The sequence below is a fragment of the Petromyzon marinus genome, chromosome 2 (genome assembly GCF_048934315.1).
Source record: "Petromyzon marinus isolate PM22_M1 ecotype Great Lakes invasive population chromosome 2, UKy_Petmar_22M1.pri1.0, whole genome shotgun sequence".
NCBI classification, from domain to species: domain Eukaryota; kingdom Metazoa; phylum Chordata; class Hyperoartia; order Petromyzontiformes; family Petromyzontidae; genus Petromyzon; species Petromyzon marinus.
In genome coordinates this window covers 7,736,660-7,764,289 of record NC_133668.1, presented here as the reverse complement: position 1 = coordinate 7,764,289, position 27,630 = coordinate 7,736,660, and the positions used below count along the sequence as shown (strand labels likewise).

Here is a 27,630-nt window from a genome sequence, read left to right as displayed (position 1 = left end):
CACCCCCGCCCATACCCCACTGTTAACCGCAGACGAAACAGACCTTGGGCTTCCCGTCACAGCGTGAAGATAATTTTTGTTATAAATTTTGACTTAACTAAACTGAGTGCTGCTCTTATAATTACAATTACACTGTTGGTGGTTGTGAGTTGTTTTGCTTTTGATAGTTGATAAACAGGTGACGCGTAATTTTTTTTGCCTCACCTTTGCCCGTCTGGGATATTTTTCCCCTCACGACGTGGGATGAGGTGTGTCGTTGTTTTTTTTATGTTGACCTCGGACATTTAAAATGATGCTTAACATTGTATATAATCAAATGCCTTCCTTCAGTAAGTAAAAATGGCAATTGGGTGTCTGATTAAAGTAAATTAAATGATTGGATTCGAAGAAGCGTTTTTTTTTGTTACCTCCTGAGGCAGATTTTAATTGTGACCTGTTAGAAAGTTAGAATGTTTTAAACTATCAAACCTTGCAAGATTAACTCAAATAATGTCCTTCCGAATGAGGCGTCAGGCCTAAGAGACGTATCAAAATGTTACAATTGCAGTGTGTTAAAGTTTTTCATTCCTTGCAAGTTACCCTCGCTACCAGTAATTTTATTAACGCGGTCTTTTTCCTCAGATGGAGAAAACATTAAGCTGTGTCGGCTTGACAAACTCGCAATATGAAGACATATTTAAGGCTGCAATTAATGGTGAGAAAAATTACGAGATTTTTTTTTTTAAAAAAATAAGAGTTAATATGCAAACATTTCACTTACAAGTCAAGGGCTGCTTTTCACCAAACCACAATGAGTCACTTGAATTTTATTTATCTCATAAAGGTGATCAAAAAGAAGTTACAACGGATGATCCTGTGTTGGATGGTACAACGGTGGTGGTTGAAGCTAACCCTAAAGCTGACTTTGAAACAGACGAGGCGAAGCTTTGCACTGCTGCTTTAAAAGTTGACCACTCAGAGTCGAGTAAAAGAAAGCAAAAAAAATCTAAGGTCAGTACGATTGTAATGTCAACTCTTCATTGCCTGCAAATAAATAACAAGTTCGTAACTCGGTTCCATCTACAGGACGCAAAACAAACATTGTTCATCTTTTTTGCAATGGTAAATTTCCCCCAGTTTTGATCGGAATCTGAATATTTACTTAAACTGCGGGAGGAATTCGATGAGCTATAAAGCTTTTTAAATTTTGATTTAAAGCTTTCGTGACTGCAGTAATTCATATTCTTGGTTCTTTCGGTAAAGTCACGTTGAAGGGAAACAATAAAATATATGTAAAAGTATATAAAACAATATATTTTATTGTTTCCCTTCAACGTGATTTCACCGAAAGAACCAAGAATATAAAGCTCTTGTTTTTTCACAGATGCCCATTAAAGGGCCACGGGGTAAGAACGTAACAAGCACAATACAAATACACGATATCTTCTTGGTTCTTTCGGTAAAGTCACGTAGAATGAGAATAAAACAAAATAAGACGATAAAATTAATGCCTCTCACACCACGGTTAATGGTATGGTTTATAACATGGAGTATAACAGCGCATCGTGGCTGGTTTTCCCCCCTCCTCCGTTCCGAGCATAGATGGACTCGTCCGTCTGAACAAAGCTCGCCGTCGTCCGTGGTGCTAACGTTGAAAAATAAAAAACCGCCACCCATTTTTTTCGCCATATGGCATTGTAATGTATAACGACTTATTGTTAGTAGCTCAGCTGATTGGAGAGTATATAGAGTTTATTGATAACATTGATGTATATACTTAGTTTTTTCGGTAAAGTCACGTTGAAGAGAAACACCTGAAGATGACCGTTTGAGTTATGGTCGAAACGTCGTGAGAATTTTTTATTGTTATATATATTTTATTATTTTGTTGTTTCTCTTCAACGTGACTTTACCGAAAAAACTAAGAATATGAATTACTGCAGTCACGAAAGCTTTAAATCAAAACATTGATGTAGTTTATATTTTTTTTATTAGTTTACTATATGGTATTCAATATATAGTGTAGTGTGTACCCAGTTACTTTATATTAATAGCTCAACTTATTGAAGAATATATTGAGTACATTTATTATATTGATGGAGTTTATACTTAGTTTTTTCACATCGGTTTATTGTATGATAGTTGGGTCGTTGCAGTCCTTTAGCGTCCATATACTAAATGCCTCTGTTCATATGTAAACTTTGACTTTAACATAGCTATTTTCGTGACCAGTCACATGCTAATCCCTCACATTAACATCATGCTAATCTCCCTGCTGATCCAACACTTTAACACAGATATTTCAATGCTAAATTCTCCTGTTTGATATGTAAACTCCTTTGTCAAGGCGCTTTACTTCTCCCACCTAGCTTAAAAGACGCTGCGAATCTTAGCGTTCATTGAAGCGCTGTCGTCCCGACAGTTCTGTTCCTTCACCTGAAGAAGGCTACTTGTGTTGTGGCCGAAACGCCGTGAGAATTTTATTGTCTTATTTTGTTTTATTGTTTTATTCTCATTCTACGTGACTTTACCGAAAGAACCAAGAAGATGAATCCTTGCAGTCACGAAAGCTTTAAATTGCAATTAATTTAGTTACGTGTTGGATCTTTCGCTTTGTTACAGAGCCTAACGTGACTTTTCGTTGTTTTTTTATCGCAATTATCCTGCGTGCAGGCTGAACGTCTCAATATCAGTGATGCACTGTTTAAGCGTAACGCTACCCCTAAGTTGAAAAATTGTGACATGAAAGGTAAGAACAAACATTTTCTGAACTGGGACTCTTTTTGCACTAGAAATATATTGTGAAGAAAGCAGTGTAGAATGAAGAAATACATTTGACAATATACCTTTTGACATGCGATACCTTTAAATTGCTCACAGCCACTGTATTCTTTGATAAATATAAATGTGTCATTAACCCTCCACCACCCGACACAGCCAGTATGGTTTATCACGTTAATAAAACGTGCCAATTAGTCACTACTTCAGCCCACCTGTGTGTTGGAGAAGTAACTAATTGGCACGATTTATCACATTAACATCACTAGCCCTGGCCACTTATTTATGACCCTTGAGCTACACCCATTTAAAACCTTTTAAAACAGTCTGCCTCAGCAGCAGACCATGCTTTCCCACCTGATGATGAACGCTTGTGTTGCACCCGAAACGTCGTGATTTCTTTTATTTTATACCTACGTGACTTTACCGAAAGAACCAAAGAGTATGGATTCCTGAAGTCACGAAAGCTTCAAATCAAGAATCAACTTACAACCCTCACAACAAAGGCAGCACCCTCACGTCACGCGATCTCCATAACGCTGTTGAAACATCAAAGTAAAAAGGACGTCATGATGAACATGGGATTATAACCTTAAAATTAAATAGGTCTGTGTCACCGTGCCCTTACAAATTGCACATGAATGGATGCAATGAATATCACGTCGCGGTCTGCTTTTCGCTTGCAAGTTTAAGATTTACTGCAATACACCCATACTTGGACGGGCAAAAGGCTAGTCACTTTATAGTTACCCCATGGCGTGCGTGCGTGTGGGTTGATACGGGGCGCGGTGGTGTAGCGGTTAGCGCTATCCTGCGCTGCGAACCCGGCTATGACCCGAGTTCGATTCCTCCTCATGGCCACCAACACCGGTGACTGATTATCTGCACCGGTCCACAGGGCCCCTCCCCTAGGTCTACTCAGCCTCAAATGAGTACCTGGTGCGGTGTGTTAAACATCGCCACTTTGGGGGGAGACAAAGGCGGCCGGGCGTGGTGATGGCCACCCACCCCCTCGTGTGCCACCATACCAGTCTTCATAGGTGCTGCTACTCACTAACAGCACTTGCCCTGACAGTCTGTTTAGGCTATACGGGGGATCTTTGTCTTTGTGGGTTGATGCAAAAAAAACCTGACTGCACGAATGTTGATGTTGCCAATCTCGGTTGTTGAGAAACATGCATTGAGATGAATTACTACGATACTGAGCCAACACTCCACATGGGGGGGCGAGGCGCCTCCTCCCCCCTCCTCAGCGTCAACTTATAACCCTTACTACAAAGGCAGAACCCTCACGTCACGCGATCTCCGTAACGCTATTAAGACATCGAAGTAAAAAGGACGTCATGATGAACAAGGGATTTTAACCTTTAAATGAATTAAGTCTGTGTCACCGCAGCCTTACAAATTACACACGAATGGATGCAATGAATATCACGTCGCGGTCTGCGTTTCGCTTGCAAGTTTCAGATTTACTGCAATACATCTGCCCTTGGACGGACAAAAGGCTAGTTTAGAATATTTGGCTACTATTAATTTTCACGCAATAACCCACTTTGTTGAACTCTCATTTGTGGCCAGGCTGCTTCTGGGAAATAAGTTAATACCTCCAATGGGCTTTGCGTGCTTGGATGGTTTCGTTTTATTTATACGTGTTTGAGTGATTTGTTTACATTTCCTGTACTTGGCACTCCTATCGTCTCTTTGTATTGTGTTTGTTGTAACGTTCTTACCCCGTGGCCCCTACTGGGTATCTGAAAAAAAGAGCTTTATAGCTCATCAGATTCCTCCTCGGCAGTATAACATAAATATGCTGATTCTGAAGTGAAATGGGTTTTTTTTTCATTTGGTTGATTTCAGAGTATGGATATGAAATATGGGTGCAGTGCAGCAACCAAGCATGCAGCAAATGGAGACGTCTCCATAATGCCTCGGATACCTCGGTGCTCGTTGACGTGTGGACGTGTGACATGAACAAGGGTATCGACGAGTCGAACTCACACCCTTACCACCATTTTATAATCTACAGAGCATATACTCCTACGTACGGCCACAATATGTTTCAAACTGAATCTTACATATTTATTTTGGTTTACCACATCACTGTACTCGATATATTTCAAATTAATTAAATGCAAACTATTGCAATGCTTCTCAGAACAACAGGCGTTTCCATAGTTCTAGGAAATGTGCTTTCAAAAAATGTACAAATATACCACACCAGCTTGCATAATTACACACATTTTATGCTGTGTTTGTGGTATTTTTCTTTAATTTTCCATATGTTTAATTGAATCCATTTCCCCCTCTATCCCCTAGATACAATGTACAACTCATGCAGCACCGCAGAGGAGGACTGTAGCTATGAGAGTGATGTGGAGACAGACTTGCAACCTGGTTCCCTCGTGTGGGCAAAGCAGTTTGGTTATCCTTGGTGTGTCACTATGAAATAACACGTCTAAGTAGAATTTTAACTTAAAACTTTCATGACTGCAGGAATTAATATTCTTTGGCTCTTTCGGTAAAGTCACTGAGATCGAAAAAAATAATAATAAAAATTAAAGTGAATAAAAATTTAAGTAAAATCATAAAAAAACACTAATGTAGACTGTAGCCTGGTTCTTAAGTTTGGTGAGTTGTACTGGCAGTCTATAATGTAGACTGTAGCAATGGTTATTAATCTGAGTGAGTGTACTGGCAGTCTATAATGTAGACGTTCGCCTTGTTCTTAACCTCGTTGAGCGTACTGGCAGTCTACAATGTAAACTGTAGCCTTTTTTTATTTTTCACATTTTTTTACGTGACTTTACCGTAAGAACCAAAGAATACGTCTAGGTAGACTGAATGTTTGAGAACATGAAGCGTGGTTCATGTTTGAGAACATGAAGTGTGGTTCATGTGTATCAAATGAGATGATTCATAACTATCATGTTCCAGACATTGCTATTTTTTTTCAGAACGATTAGACACGGAAATACTGTAACATACAAATTGAAATATGACCTCTGTGTAAAATGTTCATTACATATGTTAAAATACCGAATGTCGTAAATACAGTGTGCCATCTAAAACTTAATCAATTGTTTTAAGGTGGCCGGGTATGGTAGAAAATGATCCAGAGACGGAAAAGTATTTTCTTGCCTCCAAGAAAAAGGGTGTGGTAAGTGATATCACAATTTTGATTTTAATACCTGCTTAATGTATTTTTTCACTTACTCTTTCTTAACTATTTTTGGATTACATTAACAATGGATAGTTATAAACTGTGAATATATTGAATGTGCAATAGTTACGAAATTGGTGTCAGCTTTCAAATAAAATGGCCAAGCCGGAGCGCATTTGCCACTTGTTGCAGAAGTTGGTGATTCGAGCCCTGTGGCTGCCCTAGTTAATACACATGTTGGCGTCACGTTCTAAATTTGAAATCAGTAGAATGCCTTATTTGGATAACATAGCAATGTCACCTGCTCCTGACAAACTATACTCAAAATGGGACCTTTGTGCCAGTATCAAAATATGAATAAATAAGAATAGGTTTTACCCTTTCTAGCAATTAAATAGGTGTTAAGATGTTCAAACACCAAATAGAAACCTTTTGCAAGCACCTGTTTTCACCTGTTTTGTTGCCAGAAAGGGTAAAACCTATAATTTTTTCAAACTTTATACATTCGTGAAACAGCGCCTTTTTGATAGCCATGCGCAATAAGAATGGTATGAATATAAAATGTACTGTTATGAGTTGATTTAACAATACAAATCTAACATCAAGTGAAACCTGTGCCTTGTCAAGGTTGATATGAGGAAAATTAGTTAAATGCTTTTCTTCGTGTATGTAAGGCTGCATTTTACACAATCCAATTTATTTTTACAAAAATCAGAGGCAGATATTTGATTATTGATGATGTTAGGAATGTTTTGTAACGTTAACATGTGGTTAATCTAATAGGTTGTCTTTGCTGACCGTATTGTTTTGTGTGGTTATGTAAAAACAATTACTTGTAAAAATTAAGTCACTGCACTTGATGGATTTCTTATTTTCTCAATTACAAATTCAAACCTATTACACTTATACAATTGGAAATATTGTGCATTCAAATAATTTACCGTTTCCATATTTACTGGACAATGTGTGCAGATGAAATACCACGTGACATTTTTCGACAACGTAAGTTCTCGATCATGGATCCCCACCTACTTCATCAAACCATTTGAAAACTCCATGGAGAATATGTTTTCCACGAAGGTTGGTGGCATACAAGCATGAAATGTATTGTTTGTAATAAATATTCACATTTGAGAGAGTACGTGCCTGTGCTCCGATTTTCTAACAACTTCCACATATCGATGTACATACTGTATGTGGCTACATTACCTTACATGTTATTTCCAGGGTCAAAATGGTCGATATTTCACAAAAAGGATTGCTGATGCTGTACGGAAAGCAAACTGCGCCACGAAGATGAGTATGCAGGTGAGGTTCCCTTTGTTTTTGTTCCGGCTTCATTACATATACGCTATATTATTAATAAGTATAACTCATTAGCTTATGCTGTTGTTATTCCCAGAAACGCCTGGATGAGTTTGGATTTTCAGAAACGTATAACCAAGATGCAGAAATGGAATACAAAGATACCGATAGTTCCCAAGGTACTCAACTATGGTTCAAGTATCTTGTAGAGTGTTGGTGAATCTTCCATTGCAGCTGAATAAAGGGTAAACATGTGTAGTGGGTTCTACGGAGGCACACTTGAACTTGGAGGCAACACGTTTATTACACAACCCCAACAGGGTAACTACATAACGTAACAACGGTTAACTATACCACGACGAGGTAAATACAGAACTGGGTCAGTCAGCCAACACACTGCCTGACCCACGATGCCGAACGTGATGACCGAGGATCGAAGAGACGTAGCACCGACGGGTTCCATTCCAGCAGACAGCAGTGATTGCTCTCGGAACCTCCCTCTTATGCTCCCGAGTGTGGCCTCGCTCTGCCTTCGGCCACGCTACCTTCTGGATCTCACCAGAAAGTTCTCGACCGAGCATCACGTGTCCATCATGCCACCCTTTGGGCCCCCTCGCTACCCTGTCCCGGTCACGTGCCCTCTCGGGTTCACCCAGACTGTCACATCCTTACTTGCCCTCTCTCTGACCGTCACCAGAACCATGCCCCCTAGGGCCCGCTTCCATGCCATACCTACTCTGGTGCCAGAGAGAGGCTCAAGATGCACAGTTCCACTCTTGTGACAGTAGCTGGCGCTAAACTCCATAGTGACTCCATTTACGTCACTACACATTTAATGATTCAGCCACTTGCAGTTTGATGAATTCTCACAATGTGGAGTTGCAATTCAATTCCATAATGAATTTTGCCATTCCTGTATTGGCTTTGAAGTTTTTATAAACCAATTACACGCAAAATTTACTAATGTTTTCATTTTTAAGGGATGTTTAGATATATAATAGTATGTCTCATCAAAAATCTACATTTTCCATTCACACTTCATTGCAAGGTAAGAGGGCAGAACGATTACATAGCACCACTCAAAAAATCCAATAGTTTTTGTATGGTAATGAAAAGTACTTTTCTGAAAACGAAAATCGATAAATAAACAATTTTATCTGAGGTAAACTTGAGTAGACTAAAACACATGTTTTGACTTTTCTGAAACAACCCGAAATCAACTGGTGTATGAAGTTACTGTATCAATGTTTGAAATCTACTTAGACTCTGAAGGTGAACTTTCACGTAAAAGGAAGACATCAAAGGAGCTCAATCAGAAGGCCAAACGGGGAAAGGTAAAATGTTTAGTTTTTTACTTTTGTATTGAATGATGTATGAAATATATTAGGGGCCGTCCATAAATGACGTCACGCGATTTTGGCCGATTTTTGACCCCCCCCTCGTCACACGGCGTCACAAAAAGTTAGACCCCCCTACAAATAAGACGTCACAAAGCTCTGCCCCCCCCCCCCCCAAAAACCATATTGCCATTTTGAAAATAAAACATGCTTCAAATCACTTTAAACTATTGTCATTGTAGTGCGTATTTAATGTGGCGCTGCACTCTGATGTTGTTGGAAAGCTGAAATTTAGCATAAAATTCACTTGAAAATATTGAACGTCTAACTAAAACTGCAGATGTTCAGAATATAATTAAATTCTCTTATAATTATAAAATATTAAAAGTAATTATAACTATAAAAAATACCTTAAACTTTAGTAGAACAAAGCAAAATGGAGAGTCAATTATAACAATCACATTAATTCCACAGAATGAAAAGCCCTGGTAGAATCATTAGAATCTAAATGTTTAATAACAATCATTCAAAAAAATTACAAAAATGTATGCTTCTCCATTCTCCCATGGAGAAGCAAAATGCTCCTTCATGGAATAAATAACAGGTGACTTTAGTACATTTAAATAATAAAATCGTTAATAATGAAAATTAATCCAAATTTGTGTTATCACAGTTCTATCTAATTAATAGTTATTTAAGGTTGCGCATTTTGATATGACGTTACATTTCTCAAATCCCCCCTCGTCACACATCGTCACAAATGTCTGACTCCCCTCCCCCCCTCGGTGCGTGACATCATTTATGGATGGCCCCTTATATAGATAATAGATGATGGCATTTTATTTTAAAGGAATACATAAAGCTGACTGTAAATGTTACTTTTAATTGATAGATTTTGTACACTGTAAATCATCAGTTGGTTTGTGGTTATATATTGATTCCTCGTCGCATAAATTTGCTAAACTGTCTTAGATTTTTGATAATGAGAAAACAATTTGACGTAAGATTAGACAATGTTCCTTTGGTACAGAAAACAGCTAAGGAGAGCACTGAGGAGGAAGAGCCTTGTAAGAAACCACCACGCAAACGTAAGTGTTACTGTGGCCTGGGCACACGGGCGTTCATAACATTTCCCCCAACACCTTCCGACGATGTATTTTTTAAGCTCTTCCCAGGAGACCCATGATTATTCTTATTTAAGAAATGGAGAAAAAAAGTAAAAATTACTAAATAATGCCATGACATTTGGAAAATGAATTCAATATACGCAATACAAATCTATTCAAATAAAGCCGCATCATTTTATGCTTTTGCAAGGAATCAAGTCTGCACTTTTGTCATACATTTGAAAGTAACTTCTATTGGGTTGCATTAATCTTCCACAGGAAAGAAGGCATTAGATAAATCAAATAAAGATGACATACAAAACAAACAGCAGGCTAAACCTACATACATGAAAGAGGAATCTGCTGAAGAGAATTTTAATAGAGGCCAGGAGACTCCTAATTCAAATGCAGATATGAAACATGTTGAGGATGAAAAGGATACAAGTAATATTCTTCAGTGCACCACCAGTAAACATATAAGCCCCATAAACAGGGATATTATCTTTGATAAGAAAGCAGAGAAAACAAAGAAAACAGCTAAAGAAGGCAAGTGTTTTACTCAACAACAAAAAATATATATTGTTTATGAATTAAATGTTATATATTTTTAAAACTGTTAGGTGTTTCTGTTGAAATTCGAGAATATTTTTATCCACGTTTTACATGTCTATTGTGGTCATAGTAATGCACTATATATGAAGATCCGTTTTATAATTGTAATTGAATACATTTAAATCCGTTATTATGCACACAAACAGTATTCAATGGCATGCATAACAGGTTATGAACACCAACTAATTTTATATTTAACAACACAAAGGTTTGCTCACAAACAGCAGGATGGCACAACCTTGATCATGCCTTGTACGCATGTCATGTGACCACCACATTGCATGCATAATGCTCTCAGCTTTGTGGAAGCAATGCTCGGTAAAGGTTTGGCCATGCTGCCCAATGGGCAGCAGGAAAACAGACAACTATAGACTGGCTTCGCACTCATTAGGACTTATCAGTACGGTATTGTAATAAATGTTCACTGCTGCCTTTTGTCTTTGGAGCCTAAATATGGATAGACCACTAATAGTACTTGCCTGCCATCTGTTGTGATGGCTTTATTATAATTAACAAATGTGCTGGAATTAAAAAAAAATACTTTCGTAGTCTGTAAGTGCTTAAGGCTCGCTGTTGTGCAATGTTTCACAAATGTACTTTACTTCCATACAAAATGTGACATTTAGTTGTAAAAACTAGTGAAATATGACTAGTAATTGGTGAATCAATATTTATTCCCAGATGAAAAAGATGAACATATTACATCTCGGTATAATGCTGACAAAACACTAAGCCATGATAAGAGTAGCAATGACATTCATAAAGATACTGATTTCAACAATACGAATAAAATGAAATGCATTGTGGTCAAAGAAATAGATGAACCTTCTGAAATTAATACAGATGCTCGTATATGCATAAAGAACAAACTTAGCAGATCAGCTAAATACAATAGAACTGATATTGCGAATAAGACGAAATCAGTTTTTGCCAAGGAAAGTGGAAATGTTAAAAACGTCAAAGCCATGGAAGGAAAAAAGATGAATTGTAAGTTGTAACAATTACAATCGTTCTTCATAACAAGTGTTTCTTACACATGATTTACAACAACAAAAAGTTCCCCATTGCGTAATTGTGTTCTGAGATTACAGGAGGCTAGACACCAGACATTTTTGCCAGATTTTGTTGTTTAAGGTCATGTCTTTTTTGGTGTAAATGTTCAGTTTTGTAAAATATTTTCACATTTCAGCTTTAAACCAGACCTAAATGGGTTGTTGCTAATTAATCATCCTGATATTTTGACGTGGCTGCGCTGACGTGAAAACAAGTTACAGTATTGTTATGTTCCATACAATGTTGAACATGAATGTATACAACACTCAGTACAGTAGAAGCTGGATACAGTCTTTGGGAGCAGGTCTATGTTTGTTTTATACCTGTATCAGAAATTGACCATTGCCTTTGCCCCCAGAACTATGCTTACACACAATAAGGTATACTTACATCCAGTTTCCACTGTATAGCATTGTATTAAAATGTTGTCTACTGTACGTTTTCTTTCACAGTAAAGAAATAATATTGTTTTTAAACCAGGTGACACATTCAAGAAGAAAGGCGTTCCTGCAGATTTGGAAAAAGGAAACAAAGAGAAGACCTTTGGGGAAAAAGTAACCACACTTCAATTTCCCAGCGCAAAAGCAACATCTGTTGATGTAAAGTTTGTGATGTCTAAACTGGAAAATGAAGCACCAGATGGAGTGGACATTGCAATGAACTGTGAGTCTTATAAATAACAATTTAGAATGATGAGTATATATTAAACATGTCATAAAAATGTATATTTGGTAATTTCATACCTGTCAACCCATACGGTTTACCCGTGTTCTTGTACAGGGAAATTGACTTTTCAGGTCCATACGGTGTACAGCCATTTCAATACGAGCAAAAAAAAGTGTATTTGTGTTTCTCCCTTGTGAGGGGACTTTGTAGGATGACCGTTGAGATTTATAAGGGCACGGAGTGACTAATACGGTCTGAATTGGTCTATAATAGGGTAAGCACTGATAAGAGGTTGACAGGTATGAAATCTATTCGTCTTGGCCTACAGTTATAATTACTGTAAACACTGGTTCTACCCATAACCTTTAAAAAAAAAAAACCTCCACAGATTATGCATAAAGACCATAAATTATTATAATTTCAGTTATTTTTCTTTTCATCTGTGAAATGGGCTCAGATAGGCGCACACAACTTCTTGGGAGGCAACACTTTATTAACACCAACACGTTACACTTAACATCACTCGCTAACATGGACTCTCGGATACACTAGCGTGACCCAGCCAGGTGGGCTACTGGCGGGTCCGCTGACTGGAGGCTTGACTTTTCTTAGGAGACGTCTTCACGATGCATCTTCATTCTTGACACGGGCAGCCTCGAGTCCCGTGAGGAGGCCGCTTATATCGGCCTCGGCGTGTCCGGGCCCCACCCCGGTCACGCCTTCCTTCCAGAACCCTCTCGAAGCTGTCCGGCTTGATCCGGTCACGTGTCCAGCCGGGTTCACTCAGAGTGCCACGGCCTTACACAACCTCCGTGGCCTCACCCACGTCCTCCCGATCACACATCCGGCCCTGACGTCATTCCCGCCTCCAGACGGGATGACGTCATGTGTGTGTTTAGACCCGCGGGGTAGTGACGCTCCCCCGCATAGTGACGTCAGTGTATGTAGCCAGTAGTGACACTGCAAGTCACTACATTTGTATACTGAGTATACTGTAATATTGTTTCTGTTGGATATTGAATGGTACAAGCATTATAGATGTTACACGTTCAACTATTAAAATTGCTTATGCTAATGATGTGATATGGGTCTATTGAAACTTGCAAGTTATAATTAGGTCTAATGCTGTAAATGTAAATATTTGTATACCGCTATGAATTATTTATATTCATACAATTATATATGTTAAATGTACCACCAGACATGAATTGCGAAGCAGAATTGATTCATGATTGAACCACACCTGTGACAGTTCGTAGAATCATAGAAGAGGTGAATTCATATATGCCTACTAAGCAGTTTGGTTTATTTTGGCACAGGTAAAAACCCATTGAGCAATGAATGCCCATTTTTGATGGGGACCTGGTTACACAATTATACCTGAACAATTGTATTCAATGAACAATTGTATTCTATTGTACTGTATTCTCTTACGTAAAGTATTTTTCATTTTGGAATTTGCACATTATTTTCCTGTTAGGTAACAAAACTGAAAACACAACATCTGCACAGATGACAAAACCAAGAAAAAATAGAAAATTTCAAATTCCTGTTTCGAAGCCAAAGAACAACAGCAACAATGAAAACAATTCAGTCAAAGCTAGAGACAGCAAGCGTGATAAGGAAACTACCAACATTGTAAAAAAGGACATACTTGATGTTTTAATGCCACAGTTAGGCAAACAAGTCGAAGAGAATGACAGCTCCAGTCAATCCACTGTACAGAGTGGAGAGGTGGTTAATGTAAATGATTACACCAACGCTTTGGAAAGTAATTCAAGTGAAAATGAATATGTCAACTATATTGACTTGGCTTCTGTCACTAATCTTGTAGAAAAGCCCAATTATGAGGGTATGGTTGTGACCAATGAGAAAAATAAGACGTTCAGCAGAAGCAGCAATACGATGCAAAGAAAATCTATATGTGCGACAGAACTGTATCAAGCTGAATTGTGCAAAGGGCCTTATGAGAACCTGGAAAAAGTTCCAATCGGAGACAAAGTGGAAGAACGTGCTTGGAACAAGAAGGAGTCAATGAACAATGCGGATAGTTCTGACTTTGAGTTTAATTTAAACGATTCTGACATTAACAATGAACATGAGATAGAAGCATCACGTTCCCCATCATTTATATTTAAAGAATGACCAATATACTGGGGGTTTTCAACATCTTAAAAAGTTACAAATGTACATACCTAAAATGTATTAAAATAAAAGCTACATTGATATAATTATTTTAAAAGTTAGTTTTAAGTAGTTTAATGTTCATTCGAGGTTTGCCCTCGAGATGTTTAGGATAACATCTAAATAGTTAATCCGACTTGAATTTGTACAGCCACTATTTAAGGCTGTTTGGAAACCTGCATTCTATTGCAATTTAGAATCTTGACTTAAAGCTTTCGTGACTGCAGGAATTCATATTCTAGATTTGAAGTTTTCGTGGCTGCAAGAATCCACGTAGGTAAAAAATAAAATTAAATAAAAATGCATTTTTATTTTATTTTTTACCTACGTGACTTCACCGAATGAAACCAAAGAGTATAGGAATTCATATTCTTTGGGTCTTTCGGTAAAGTCACGTAGATAGGTTCAAAAGACCCAAGGAATATTACAATTTTAATCACATATATTTGGACGTTGTGTTGTACATTTTACAATGGTTCAAACAAATTATAAAATGTTTGCCCCGTAACATGGTACATTGTTATATGCAGTGATACATTGACAATTATATTTCTCATGTCAGATTAAGTAAAAAATATACTTAAACAGTTATGTCTGCAATGAACTACATTTTTCGTTACACATTCATGTTGAACCATGAGTTCGAAATGAATAAATAAAAAATGTATGCTTATATGCAACATTTATACTTCGTCGTGTCATTTTCCACGTGTGCATATTACTGAGAACTACACAAGACGGCTTTTCCAAATGTGCGTAAGCTTCATTAAGCATCATGTACTGTAAAGGGTTCAAATCAATTTCACAATTCTCGTGAGATTTTTACAAATATTTTTGTGTCTCGTATATGTTTTATATCTAATCTCAATGAACATTCGTTTATAAGGTTCCACTTATTACATCCATCGCAAAGGCCGTGCTGTACTCTACAATATTTCCACAAAGGACAATTCGATCCACGTATAACGCCAACGTGGTAATCGATTAGGATCTGAATCGTTACGCCCACTGCCGTTCAGTCGAGGCATGAGATTCAATTTGCCGCGTCTCTCTTTATCGTTGGCACCGGGTGAACTATGGGACGCAAGAAAGGTGGGCAAAAAGAAATCACTTGTGATGTAATTAATAATAATGCAGTATTAGTTTGTTTGTATTGTTTGCTGACTCGGCCTGGCTGGCGGGGCCAACAGGCTTTACGACTACAACACGTGGTTTCCACGAGGGCCGCAGGATGGGACACGCGGTTTACCCCTTTTTTTTTTTAGCGAAATCACTTTGGTAACTTCAGAAGAACAAAACCCACGGGCATTTAAGGTGTATCTTGTAAATGGGGTGAGTTGCTTGATTTTTGTTTTTTTATGGGTTGTATTTTATTGAGGAACTTCGTTTCCCCGTTTCTGCGGCCTGCAGCACAGAGTGATACCGGCGTTTCCTAGATTCCACCGGCCTAATGGCCTTGGGCGACTAGCTGCTGCGCGCATTGGGACCCGGTCCGTACGAACACGGAACAGGCATTTATGGAGAGGATGGGCCTCGTGGCAATGTTCATGGTCAAGTGAAGCTCCCTGTGCATACGGTGATATCCAGAGCCAGTCATGGAAATGCCATGCACATGGCAGGGGCCGGCGTTCTCGGTTAGAACAACCAATCACTGTCTTATGTATTCAATCGTTGAAAATAATGCCACGTTCAGTCCACTGCTGATGAAGGCCTCCCAAAGGCGGTGCCATCTCAGGGTCCTGTGGAACCAACAGTCCACCAAGCAAGTGGTGGACTTGTTGGACATTTGTGGAGGGGGGGGGGAGGAAGAGCTTTACGGCTCATCGGATTTCCTCCAGCGTGAATAAATATTCTGATTGTGAAGTGTGATCGGTCTGGTCGACTAAATCGCTGCGCCACTGCTCATGCAAGTCGACGTTTCTCCTCCAGCAGGGAACAACAGGCCGCCGCAGCAGATGAGCACGAGGGAGCGGCTGCAGTATAAGGTGAAACAGAAGGGCAAGAAGAGAGACGAGAGCAAGTACACGGTGGAGCAGCTGCTGGAAAAGGTGCGGATTTACAAGAGTTATGGAATACGTTTTTTAAAATATGTAGAAATGTATGAGGCTGAAACCGCGGTCTTTATTTTCACACCGGCTGCTTTTTTTGTGGTCGGAATCGCCAACTTTTACCATGAGCGCTCACTTCGAATTGTATTTATGTTTTGTTAAACTTCTTTCGCACCGTACGTAGCCAACCCGCAGATCGGAGGTGCGGGGGAAGGACAAACTAAACACAACATTGTTATAAAGAAATTCGATTTCAATCTGGATTTCAAAGTACAAAGCTCCTGTGGCTTCCTAACAGAAGGAAGAGAATTCCAGACGGCCGCAGGAGCGCATTGTTTAGCACGCGATGCAGTGGACGTCTTTAGTTCGATGGCTAGCCAAAGACAGAAAGGGACTTACGTGTCCATTAGAGTCGGACTTGTATATTTTCCGTGGTAATTGAATGCACGGCCGAATGCTGTTCAGGCCTGCTGTGGCCTGGACATCCAGACACCGTGCCAGAATATCGTTCTACCGCCCCCTGGGTCAGTAACTACGGGTGGAGTTTGCTCATAGCCTCACCTGCTGTTGGCACAGTGCTGGGACAAAACATCTTCACTGGCGACATAGATCCTTTGTATTGATGTTGAAGTTATTTCGCACCGTGTGTAGCCAACCGTGCTAATTGGAGGTGGCTAACATTCCGTGAAAGAATATTTTTTGACCCCAGAATGAATTTGTTGAATGATTGGGTGGATTTGCTTATGCAAATATTAGCTTGGAAGTGATTATGCCCTTACAATGAAACCTAATTTTAAGGAAGACCCAATGTTTGAAATTTGTGTGAGAGAAAAAAATCGTGTTTTTTATTACAAACATGTTTTTTTATTAATCTGTCAAACGCATTCAATCTTGCCAAGTAAAACGTATTAGAGCTGGAGCAGTGGTTAACGTATTACGTCATGAACCTGGCCACTTCGAATTAGATACCTGGCCACTTCGAATTAGATACCTGGCCAAGGATAATGCCGGTGGTGCATAATACCTTAACTAGTCGTGGACACCCCCTACATCATCCCACACTGACCAACTTTGTGCAGTATGCTTGCACAACACTCCACAACCGACGTGGTGTGGAGAGGCCAACGTCCAGCAGGGGATTAGCCAGTGGGCTGTAAATGATAATATAAAAAAAAACAGATGGACCTTTCTTACATATAAACACATTACAATATCTCTCGAGACATGTAAGCCTATAGGCACACATCCTTTGTCATTGCCCTGCTGTTGTAGCCTTTGGCGTGCGTGTGCTGGCTGCGCCGGTCCGGCTGTGTGCAGTACAGGCGGGCGAGTGTGCCGACAGCTGCAATGTGGAGCTGGCCGCCATGTTCTGCCAACGAGCGCTGGAGATGGAGCCCGACCATTTGCAGGGGCTGGACATGGCAGGCAGCCTCCAGGCCGAGCTAGGCAACGTGGACAAGGCGCAACGCATATCCTCTCACCTCGCCGCCCACACTGGTGTAACCAGAGTCTTTTTTTTCCCCCGAATTTTTTTCGGGTCAATTGGTGCCCTGGAGTGGGTGGCATGTGTGAACACTCAATTTTAAGAAACATTTCCATTGATTCAGCTGCCATGCTAAGAATTTGAACCGGCAACCTCTGGATTACAGTTCTGTTGTGCTAATAAGTATTACTTTCTGGCAGCATCATATGAAGCGTAATTATTACCAAGTGATGGAGACGGTTGAGTGCAACGGTGTCTTCCTTGACTGCGTGGTCCACTGCCTCCTGCGTGCCGTGGAGTTGAGCCCTGACGAGGGCCACGCCAAGTACATGTACCTGGGCCAACTGAGCACCGGCGCAGATGCCGTCGGCTTCTTCAGCAAGGGTGTGGAGATCATGGCACGCACGCTGCAGGCGCAGCCCGCACAGGCTGCTGTGAGTTTATATATAAGAACCAAACCCTCATATGGAAACTTGAATTTAATCAAAATATGATGAATACGTGTCCACCGATTACCCCGTGAACATTTCAATCTTATAACCGCTGTTTGCATGGCCGAATGCTGCGCAGGTCTGCGGTGGCCTGAGCATCCAGACACCATGCCAGAGTAACATCTCACCCACGCCAGTGTGTGATTCCTGTGTGCTGGGCGTGACTCAGCCCAGCACCTGTCTGCACATACAGTGGGACATGCATCCTTCCTCTAGAGCGGTGATGGGCAACCCATACGAGTTGGTGGGCCACTTGAGCGGCCCTCCTGCACCTCAGTGGGCCGCAAGTGTGACATCATGCTTGTGCACTAATCATGATCCCACACACCACCCTGGACACATTTAGAGCAGGCCACCACAAGGGGCTTCGCGGCCGCATGAGGCCCGCGGGCCGTAGGTTACCCACCACTCGTTCTAGAGGCTCCTGTGCATCGCGCACTATTAGGAATAATTATTACGACTTAGAATATTTTTACATTTCATGACTTAATTCTGAAGGATACTTTTTGTGTAATATTAGACAAGCGATTACACCAAATGATCTGTGTGTATTATGTATGAGAACAGAGGTTTCCACATACCTCCATGCCAATCCATACTTGTTTGTAATTATTCTTTGCTAATTTTGTTCTCTTTCACTTAGTTTTTTCAAAATATCCATTAGCATCTCTCACAGAGCAGTGCAAATGCTCCATGTCAATGAATCCCCCGTGAAGCAAATATCACAGAACTGCTTCTGAGGTGACTTGAAGTGATCTCTATTCCACACAGTCGGGGCCAGCACTTTCCCACCAGCATAGCCACATTCAGTAATATTTGTCACCTGATTGCCAAACAAACATTCTCAGAACTGGAATATAGCCCAAGTAAGTGTAGAATCCAATAACTTGTTTTGGTGTTTTTTTTATGCATTCACTGGTGTCCAAACAGAAACTGTGAGCTCGCTGCACTTGAGAACCCCGTTTAATCACGGTTGGTTGTCAGGTTTTGAATTAAATCTTAGTGGTGCCAACTCTGCTGTGAACTGGCACCACTTAGCCACCATGCCACTTTTCCTGCCGACCCAGTTCCCTCGTGGTGCTGTACCCATTTAGTTTCCTGTTTTAATCCTCAAGCGGTCAGCTGCCTGTGCTCTTTCTGGCCTAAACTGTAAGAGGTACACGCACAACGCTTCATTTATGCCACTTCCACCATCGTCTGTCTGCTTCCAGGCTGCCAGCCTGGATGATGGAGCCGAGGTCACTCCCAGGGACGTGTCTGCTGCTTACTGCTCCATCGCTGAGATTTATCTCACAGACCTGTGGTGAGTCCTTGCATCGACACTGCTACGGTGGCAAGATGTGTGAAGTACCTCGCCTGGTATACAGGAAGTCGTGGTTTCGATCCCGATCCTGACGCCTATAAATTTGGAGTTTGAACGCTCTCACCGGGTCGTCCGGTTATTCCTTTCACATTTAGAATCAACTCGCGTTGAGATTATTTGGCTGCTTCTGTAAAATTCCTCATTTGCCCAGATCTCTTCTAAAAAAGATCAATAGCTCAGTGGGCCTTGCCTGATCAAATAAAATGCATAGTTTAGTTTGCTACCCTAAGAGACGCGCACCCAGCTGCAGAGCATGGCACCATGGATGCGCGTGCTGCGGAAAGGTCATGCATGTCTTTTCTGTAGATTGAAAACAGCTTCCTGATCAATGTGTTCTGTAGTACACGGGCTATTGCTGATATTAGAGCCTTTGACTCGCCTTCGAAAGGTTGCGAGTTCAAATCGTGGTCGGGGAGTTTCCTTTTTTCCGTGGCGCAGACGAAATGTACCGATTTGCGGGAAGTCACCAATAGTTCTGGACATCCCTGAACAATAGCTCATCGGATTATTTCAGGATAAATAAAGATTCTGAATCTGTGTGCATAAAAATAGTTTTCCTAACTTGCTCTGGGGAGATGAGCACCCCTCTCTACTGATTTGAGTTGGAAAACACCTTGAGTTTTATGTACAATTCTGAAAGTATTTTTTTAAATTAATTATGCCCTCATTGCATGTATCAATTCCTGGACACAACGTCTGTCGCCAGTGATACGTCAACTGGTCCTAGCCCCTTCGCCAACCTTCATTGATCAGAATTGTCGATTTATTATTAGACAAACCCCATGACCATCAGTGGAGTACTGTAACTTAACACATCACCGTAATGTATGAAGTCACCAAGCGAATACAAGAACACAGTGTTTCATTTAGCTATTGTTTATGTAAACGCTTACTGCCCTACAAACACAGGGTGTGGTCCTATGAATTTGCACAATAACAAGTGCAACTAGTTCTGAACAATAATTAGGGAGAAGTTGCACCTCATGCCAACTTAACATTTAATCAAACTACATCTAAAGCCAAAATTGTATGTGCTCTTCCGCCAGAGTACAAAAGGCCACTAACGCATCAGTTCTGCTCAAAATTATTTGTCATAAATGCTCACACCCGTTTTGTTTAAAGTGTTGTGAGTAAAGGCGTTGTGGCTTGCTTACATGCGCTTACAGCATGGAGGAGGGGAATCTACGACAGGTTACGTAATTTCATATGGCCAGTGGCCACATGCAGCCAGCAAACGAAATGTATCCCATCACTGCACGTATCTCGGCTGCACTAATCGGGTACTAGAGAGGAATATTTCCATCCAGGCAACACTGTTTCCAAGTCTAGCGTGGCGAGTCACATCTATCGCTGCGAGGGCCCCCCTGTACACTGGGACATCACGCACGCTGTTTTCGCGTCATTGTTAGAAAGCTTGAAGGTGTGCGTTAATTGTATTGTCCCGCAACATTTTTGAAAGTGCTTTTTGGCCCTGGGTAAGGAAAATGTTGCCCCCCCCCCCCACCTCTGCTGTGCAGCATGGAGGAGGGGTCGTCCGAACGGTGCAAGCAGACCCTGGGACAGGCCCTGGAGGCCGACTCCAGCAACCCCGAGGCCCTGCAGCTCATGGCCAGCTACCTCTTCAGCACTGAGCAGCCACAGGTTCGTGCTTTGCCTCCCCCCCCTCTGCCTTTACTGGGTAAACAAATCAAAGCTATAACAAATAAAAAATACCAGGTTAGGCCCACTGTGCTATTTAGGTATTTTTTTTCCCATAAGCGACCTGGCCCACAAATGATAGCTCAACGAAGTGGCTTATTTCGAAATTTATACTCTTTAATGCATGTTGATTATAAATGTGAAGGGGAAAAACCGGAGGACCCAGAGAAAAATCCACGCAACCACAGGAAGAACATGCTAACTCCAAATATACAAGCGTCAGGTTCAGGATCGAACCCACAACATCCTGTAAACCATGCGAGGTAGTTAACATCTCACCACCGTCACAATGATAATTACTTACGATGATAATTATTTATCATCGTACCATGGCTGGGGCTTAATTTTTCACCAATTATTTTATCGCTGCGTCCACCGCTCCACCCATTTAAGATCTGATGGGATGGGGACACGTAGGTGATTTGTTCGTTGGCTTGTTCTAATCAAACACAAAGAAAACGTTCACCCTGTGATTGTTCACTTGATTAATCGCTCACACTGAGCGACGCTGCTTTCACCCCCTGCTGTTGCCCCTCGCATGACGCAGGAAGGGAAGGTTTACCTGCTCCAGTCTCTCTCTGCCTGGCTGCCCAGCCGGCAGCAAGGCCAAGAAGCAGAGAACCGGACAGAGGCACCAGACGATGCCACGGAGATGCTGGTGAGTAGTTCTCTCCCAGTTCCAGGTCTACCAAACACTGGTCTCCATGTCTCCCCCACAGTCACTGTTGCACGTTCACCAGGCTTGTTTACATTTACCCATTTAAGGGACGGAGATAATATTTCACGCCAGGAATATTTTCGACTACATACTGGGGTAATGCAGGCATTTTAAAATCAAGGTTATAACCCCCTTTGGCTGATTGGCCTCTAATTTGTTACATTTTTGGTACCCAATGAACTTGAATAATTCACTGGATGCTAATAGGTCTGTGATTCTTCAAGTCAGTTTTGTCTCCAAATATGAATAGAAGAATGACTGAGGCATGATTCCATAATTGAGGTATTTAATGTGTTTAATACCATCCACCAATAGTTTTTTTACATGAAATCATCTTTCGCATAGTACCGAATGTAGCCAAACATGCTAATTGGAGGTGCATATTATTACTATTATTTTTGCATGGCCGAATGCTGCACAGGTCTGCGGTGGCCTGGGCATCCAGACACCATGCCAGAGTAATATCTCACCCACGCAAGTGTGCACCTCCTGTGTGCTGGGCGTGACCCAACCCAGCACCTGTCTGCACACACAGTGGGACACGCCCCTTCCTGGAGAGGTTTCTGTCTATCGCACAATATTCAGACTTGACAAGTTAATTTGTTTCTTAGCATTTTCGAAAGGACACTTTACAAATGGTTGTCTAAAGCTTTCTACACATTCTAACGCATTTTAAGTGTGAATTTATAAACAAGAAAACAGGTTAATCCACCCTGACTCATCAGCCATCATCAACCCACTGCTAAAGGCCTCTCCAAGCCATCGCCAATACTCAATCCTGAAATGGAACGATCTACCTAACACCTGCACACCCTGGCTGATTTCATTGCTCCGTCGCCGTGATTTACATACTCTCGGGCTGCAGTCCCTGCTTTGGCGCTGCCACTCCATTGTTAGACTCAACCACCAGCCATCCCTTCAGGTGATGCATTCTGTCCAAGGCTACTGTTCTTAACATTCACTAAGATGTCTCTGATCTGCCTCGTGTCTACGTACCTGATTGCACTGGTCACTTCATCTTGCTCCCGGAGCACCCTTGCGATGTACTGCGATATTATTGTCTTCTTTACCGATTCCATCTTTCTGTAGGCCCAACTCCCTCCCTATGAGAGCAGAATATCAACAGCGAAACTCCTCTCCGAGGTTGAAGAGTATGAGGTAAAGGAGTGATATTTTTACCTTTCACCATGTATGAACTCTCGTTTATTGGCTCAAAACATTTTAATCTGTGCGCCTCCATGTTTGCGGATTGTGAAGCGTGTGATACGGTTACATGAATGACTATAAAAACTTATTTCATTACCTTATCCACAGTCACACCCACGGGCGCTAATCATATTTGGTAACATGATTAGTTTGTATGCCCTGTGTGGATCCACTTCTGAATTAAGGGGCTCCTAAAGCAGTGGAGTTCGCTGTGGTTTTGACCATACCTCATCAAGCTGGCGAATGCGGATTGGTGAAGGCGGAGAGCCCGGGTATATATTTGGAAAATGCATTTAGCTGGTGTCCGCATCTTACGCAAACGATGGAATCGTTATTTCAGCACAGGCGTTATTATTCAGTGTGTTACAAAAGAGTTGCCGAAAAATAAACCCCTCTCCTTGGTCCTGTGCTCATCATCCTCTTAAGACCACGTGATCCATGACCAAACACAAATGTCATGTCACCCCCTATAGTTGGCGTCCGACGTGCTGGAGGGCTTGCTGGAGGAGGACGACGAGGTTGTGCAGGTTGGTGCTTGCGTCTCGTTCTTTGCCACTCACAAGGGAACGTCTTTTCATCTTGAGGAGGGGCGCGGTTGGGGGGGGGGGAAGTCGTGATCAATGCAACGTTCGATGATGCAGGCCGGTTTGCTCGGCAGTTTAGTCTCGTTTGCAGTGGTGGAAATTGGCCGGAATGCCGTGATGGGAGTGACATTTTTAACCCGGACTGCGTTCCGCAAGGAATCCAGGATTCATCTTTTTTTTATTTGACTAGCAAGACAGCTATACTAACAGAGAGATTCACAGACACGCATAGATACTCGCACAAGAAGCAAAGCTCCGCTTCGTCTTCCTCAGATCTAGTGGGGATCTGGGGAACTATTTGAGTTACCCCAGTAATTTCCCATTTCCAGCCCTGCTCGTGTGAGATACAAAGAAATTCATTATCCTTGAAACGATATGGATTATACATTGCAGAGTTGCCCAGGTCGAAGCAGCATTGGGGGTGGCGCTCCTCTTCATTGGCGGCACTGAACCAGTGGTGGTAATTCCACTTCATTATGGCAGGGGTCGGTCTCACTGGAGGTTGATTTTAATTAACATTCTCTCTACCCTGAAGAGATGATTGGCCGAGTTGATGCCCAACCCAGATTTTTACAAGATTGACAACCTTACAATTATAAGTCAAGTACTGTACTGGTAACCAGTTTAATCTGGCCATATATTAACATTCATCCCTGTTGGTAATATCGTCATCATATATTAACGAGTTTCATGTTACCGTAAGACCTCGGTGTCAAAACTACGAACGTAATTTGGTCAAGATAAATTATACGAGGATCAGCATTACGGGGACGGGTGCTAGTTCCGTGTGTGGTTGCGGTATTTTGACTGGCTGTCGGCCCTGCACAGGTGTGGTACCTGCTGGGGTGGGTGAGCTACCTGCAGGCCAAGTGTGCGCCTCCAGATGAGGCCGCGGGACAACAGGACTCGGCCAGGACGTGTTTGCACAAGGCCAAGAAGGTAGCCACCCACACGCCTTGAACACCGCGACTTGAGTGCGGCCGCAAACGTTTCCCTTGCCTGAAGTCCAGAGCACGCAAGGGAAATATGAGTCCTTTAGAAGGATGTGGATGTTTTCATTACTTTTTTTTTCCTTCAAAAACGATCAGCACACATTGTTGGGAAACTTTTTAGAGCAGTAGTCACATGATCGATGACTCGGGCTTGGAGTCAATCCTGAGATTGGTTACCTAAATAAAAGGCCTGTCTACTCTGGGGAACATGTTTTGTTTATAGAAACGTTGAAGCCCAGAAAACTCGAGAAAAATATTTGACCTGGAATCTCGTGTCTCCCGTGTATTTTGGGATTTGACCTCTTATAAACTCCCAACTGGGCCGTACTGAGGCAACATGGTGTTACTTTGTAGGTGCCAGGCCTTTTTTCCACTGCAGAAGTTGAGCTGTGCCGAGTTGACGTCCTTGTCAAAACGTTCGGGGGTGTACCTGGCTGGTGCAATGTATGATGACAATTATTAACCTTGCCCCCTGGCCTTGTTTGGCCTGAGTAAAGTTCACCTGTCTTGTGGGAGCCAGAGGTTTCACGGTTTGGTTCCAGGTTGACAGGCAAATAGCCATAAAAAAACACCCATACCATGAGGAGGCCCCATAAGTACTGGCGCACCTCGGATATGCCGTTAAATGATGGTTATTTGTCAAACGCCAGCTAGGTGATTTCACCCAGCAAGAGTAGCGAATCTGAACGTCACTAACCGCATGCCCACCCTGCGCGCCCCCCACCCCGTGCCATCCCCTTTTTGGTCTTCCTCTGCATCCGTTCAAAGCTTGCCGCCAAACTGGGGTGCGACGACGAGGCCATGATGGCCCACGTGGAGGAGGTCATGGCGGAGCTGGGGCCCGGCGACGGGCCCCCAGACAGTGAGGACGATGACGCGGCACCCATGGAGGACGGTGTCGATGATGAGGAGGAACTGCTGCAGAGCAGCGATGAGGAGGAGGTGACCAAGGAAGATGAGCACATGGAACAGTGAACCTGGGGAGATGGAACATATGGGGGCTTGGCTTGGTCGTCTGAGCGAGCTTTCTGAAGTGGAAGAATGGTGTATCTGTTTGGCTCGCTTTTGGTATAAAGCAACTCTGATATATTTCATAAGAGGAGTGGTTTTCCAAGCCGTACCTCTGCTGTACTTTTTGTAAATATGAATGAATTTGCACTGCATGAACAGGTATTTGTACATGTTGTGGTGATTGGCATCCATATGTAACATTTTTATAAGCTTGGTTCATTTTGATGCGTAATTATATGATCTTTGTTGATATGTTTTTGTTATTATTTATCGCATATATTAAGCAGGAATTTCAAGAATAGTTTCTATGCATGTGTGCTAGTGGCATGGTCAAAAAAATTGGTTCCGCCTGATGTTTTCATTTCGTTATTAAACAGAATTTCTGTTTATGAATTGTACAGCTTTGGGGCATCTATGAAAAAAGCTTTATCGCTCTTTGGATTCCTCCAGTATAAATGAATATTCTGAATTTGGGGACATAGACGTTTTAGGGAGAAGAGGGGGGTAGGTGACGAGCACGTTAGTAGCAGAGAACTGGTGGAGGGTGTAAGCGGATTTGGGTAGCTGGAGAGGAACCAGGGCCCAGAGGGAAGATATGAGGCGTGTAAGGCGATTGGTGGAGATAGTCTCAAAAGTAAAAAAAGTAATACTGTTTCGGACTTTCGTTTGCGTTTTTTTTATTTTGCTTGGGCGTGCAACTCCGTTAATAAATTGTTGAACGTCAAGATTCTTGCCTCTCGTGCGGTCACGACACCTGCAGCGGCTGTGTTGGACGACTCCTGTGCTGTGCACTATATCCGATTTCAATTTTCATTTTTCCTAAAGTGTTAGCTTTGTGTTTCAATAAAGTTTTAATTGTATACAATTTTACTTGCTTTTTTGCAATTATAATGGCAGATGAGTGTGGACGAGGCCAAAATGTGTCCATGACCAACGCGGAGTTATGCTCCAAGCTAAAGGAACAAATCTGAGATTTCACTTTAATAAAAGTTGGTGTTGAAAGATGCATCACAATAAAGCAGTGGTGTTTACCCTTTACTGCAGTCTTGCACCATTTCGGTTCTCAATCGTAAAAACATGTCTCATGGTAATGAATACATAGGTTTGATGAAACGAAGCAGTTGTACTTGTGTACCCATGCTGACTTTGTATTTCGATCATTTACCTTCTAAAACATCTGGCTTGTCTTGCACCCCCATAAAGGGCATCTCGGACCCCTAGGAGGTTGAGAAGCGCTGCAATATAGGATGTTGGCTGATGGACGAGGCTGATGATGGAAGGGCAGCTCATGGAGAATGCATCCCAAGAAAGCAACCAGCCCATTCTGCGACTCTTACCCCCCAGCTCCGACCAGGCCCCAACCCCTTTTGATTAAATGAGCAATGTAACGGAGTTGACATGCATGGGCATCTACAGAGGACCAGGGAGGGGTTCTTGTGGAAGATGTCTCATGATGTTGCCCCGGAATGCCGTGGTGGGAGTGAGGATTTGAACCCCCGACTGCGTCTTGTGGATAACTTCGGCTCAACAGATTTAGACTGGCAAATATATTATTATCAGGCTTCAGTGTTGATGTTTAAGACAGGGTTGTAAGCTTTTCCACTTTTGACCAAAATTCAGACATTTTATTTATCGGTCAACCGCAGTCTGTCTAAACGCCAGCATACTATAATAAAGTTACTTTATATATTAGTACAGTACCATATCTTGTTGCAAATCAATTCCTGCCAACAGAACCACTGGCAATTATCGGACAGATGGCATCCCTAACCTTCAGACTTGGAACCAAATGAAGACAACCTTTAGGATTCTCAGGGCTCATGACTTCCAAGAGGGTCTTGCCAAGTTTCTGTGTG

The 27,630-nt window shown here is 41.8% G+C and overlaps 1 protein-coding gene across 7 annotated transcripts; it reads left to right on the top strand.

The window, feature by feature from the left end:
- LOC116948411 (uncharacterized) lies at positions 1 to 26,639 on the top strand. 7 transcript variants are annotated; one of them, XM_076069260.1, is made up of 25 exons: positions 11 to 248; positions 622 to 694; positions 824 to 990; positions 2,653 to 2,728; positions 4,615 to 4,734; positions 5,074 to 5,188; positions 5,845 to 5,914; positions 6,890 to 6,997; positions 7,145 to 7,225; positions 7,320 to 7,401; positions 8,486 to 8,556; positions 9,590 to 9,647; positions 9,945 to 10,211; positions 10,959 to 11,264; positions 11,811 to 11,993; positions 16,113 to 16,228; positions 17,551 to 17,697; positions 17,990 to 18,145; positions 19,414 to 19,505; positions 21,083 to 21,206; positions 21,811 to 21,921; positions 23,071 to 23,139; positions 23,661 to 23,714; positions 24,600 to 24,710; positions 25,532 to 26,639. In XM_076069260.1, exons 2-25 carry the CDS (start codon positions 622 to 624, stop codon positions 25,736 to 25,738), a joined length of 2,964 nt encoding a protein of 987 aa, XP_075925375.1. In that variant the 5' UTR covers positions 11 to 248; the 3' UTR covers positions 25,739 to 26,639. The 7 variants fall into 7 exon arrangements, with proteins under 7 accessions (XP_075925379.1, XP_075925380.1, XP_075925376.1 ...); XM_076069259.1 differs by having other exon boundaries at positions 16,110 to 16,228; XM_076069263.1 differs by lacking the exon at positions 10,959 to 11,264 and having other exon boundaries at positions 16,110 to 16,228.
- The last annotated feature ends 991 nt before the right edge of the window (positions 26,640 to 27,630 follow it).

What these genes read in the sequence shown, in the direction of transcription:
- LOC116948411 (XM_076069259.1), top strand. Translation starts at nt 622, where the DNA reads ATGGAGAAAACATTAAGCTGTGTCGGCTTGACAAACTCGCAATATGAA. An exon ending in AGAAGGCCAAACGGGGAAAG is followed by an intron (nt 8,557 to 9,589) that starts GTAAAATGTTTA and finishes CCTTTGGTACAG; the next exon opens with AAAACAGCTAAGGAGAGCAC. An exon ending in TGGAGCAGCTGCTGGAAAAG is followed by an intron (nt 16,229 to 17,550) that starts GTGCGGATTTAC and finishes TGTGCAGTACAG; the next exon opens with GCGGGCGAGTGTGCCGACAG.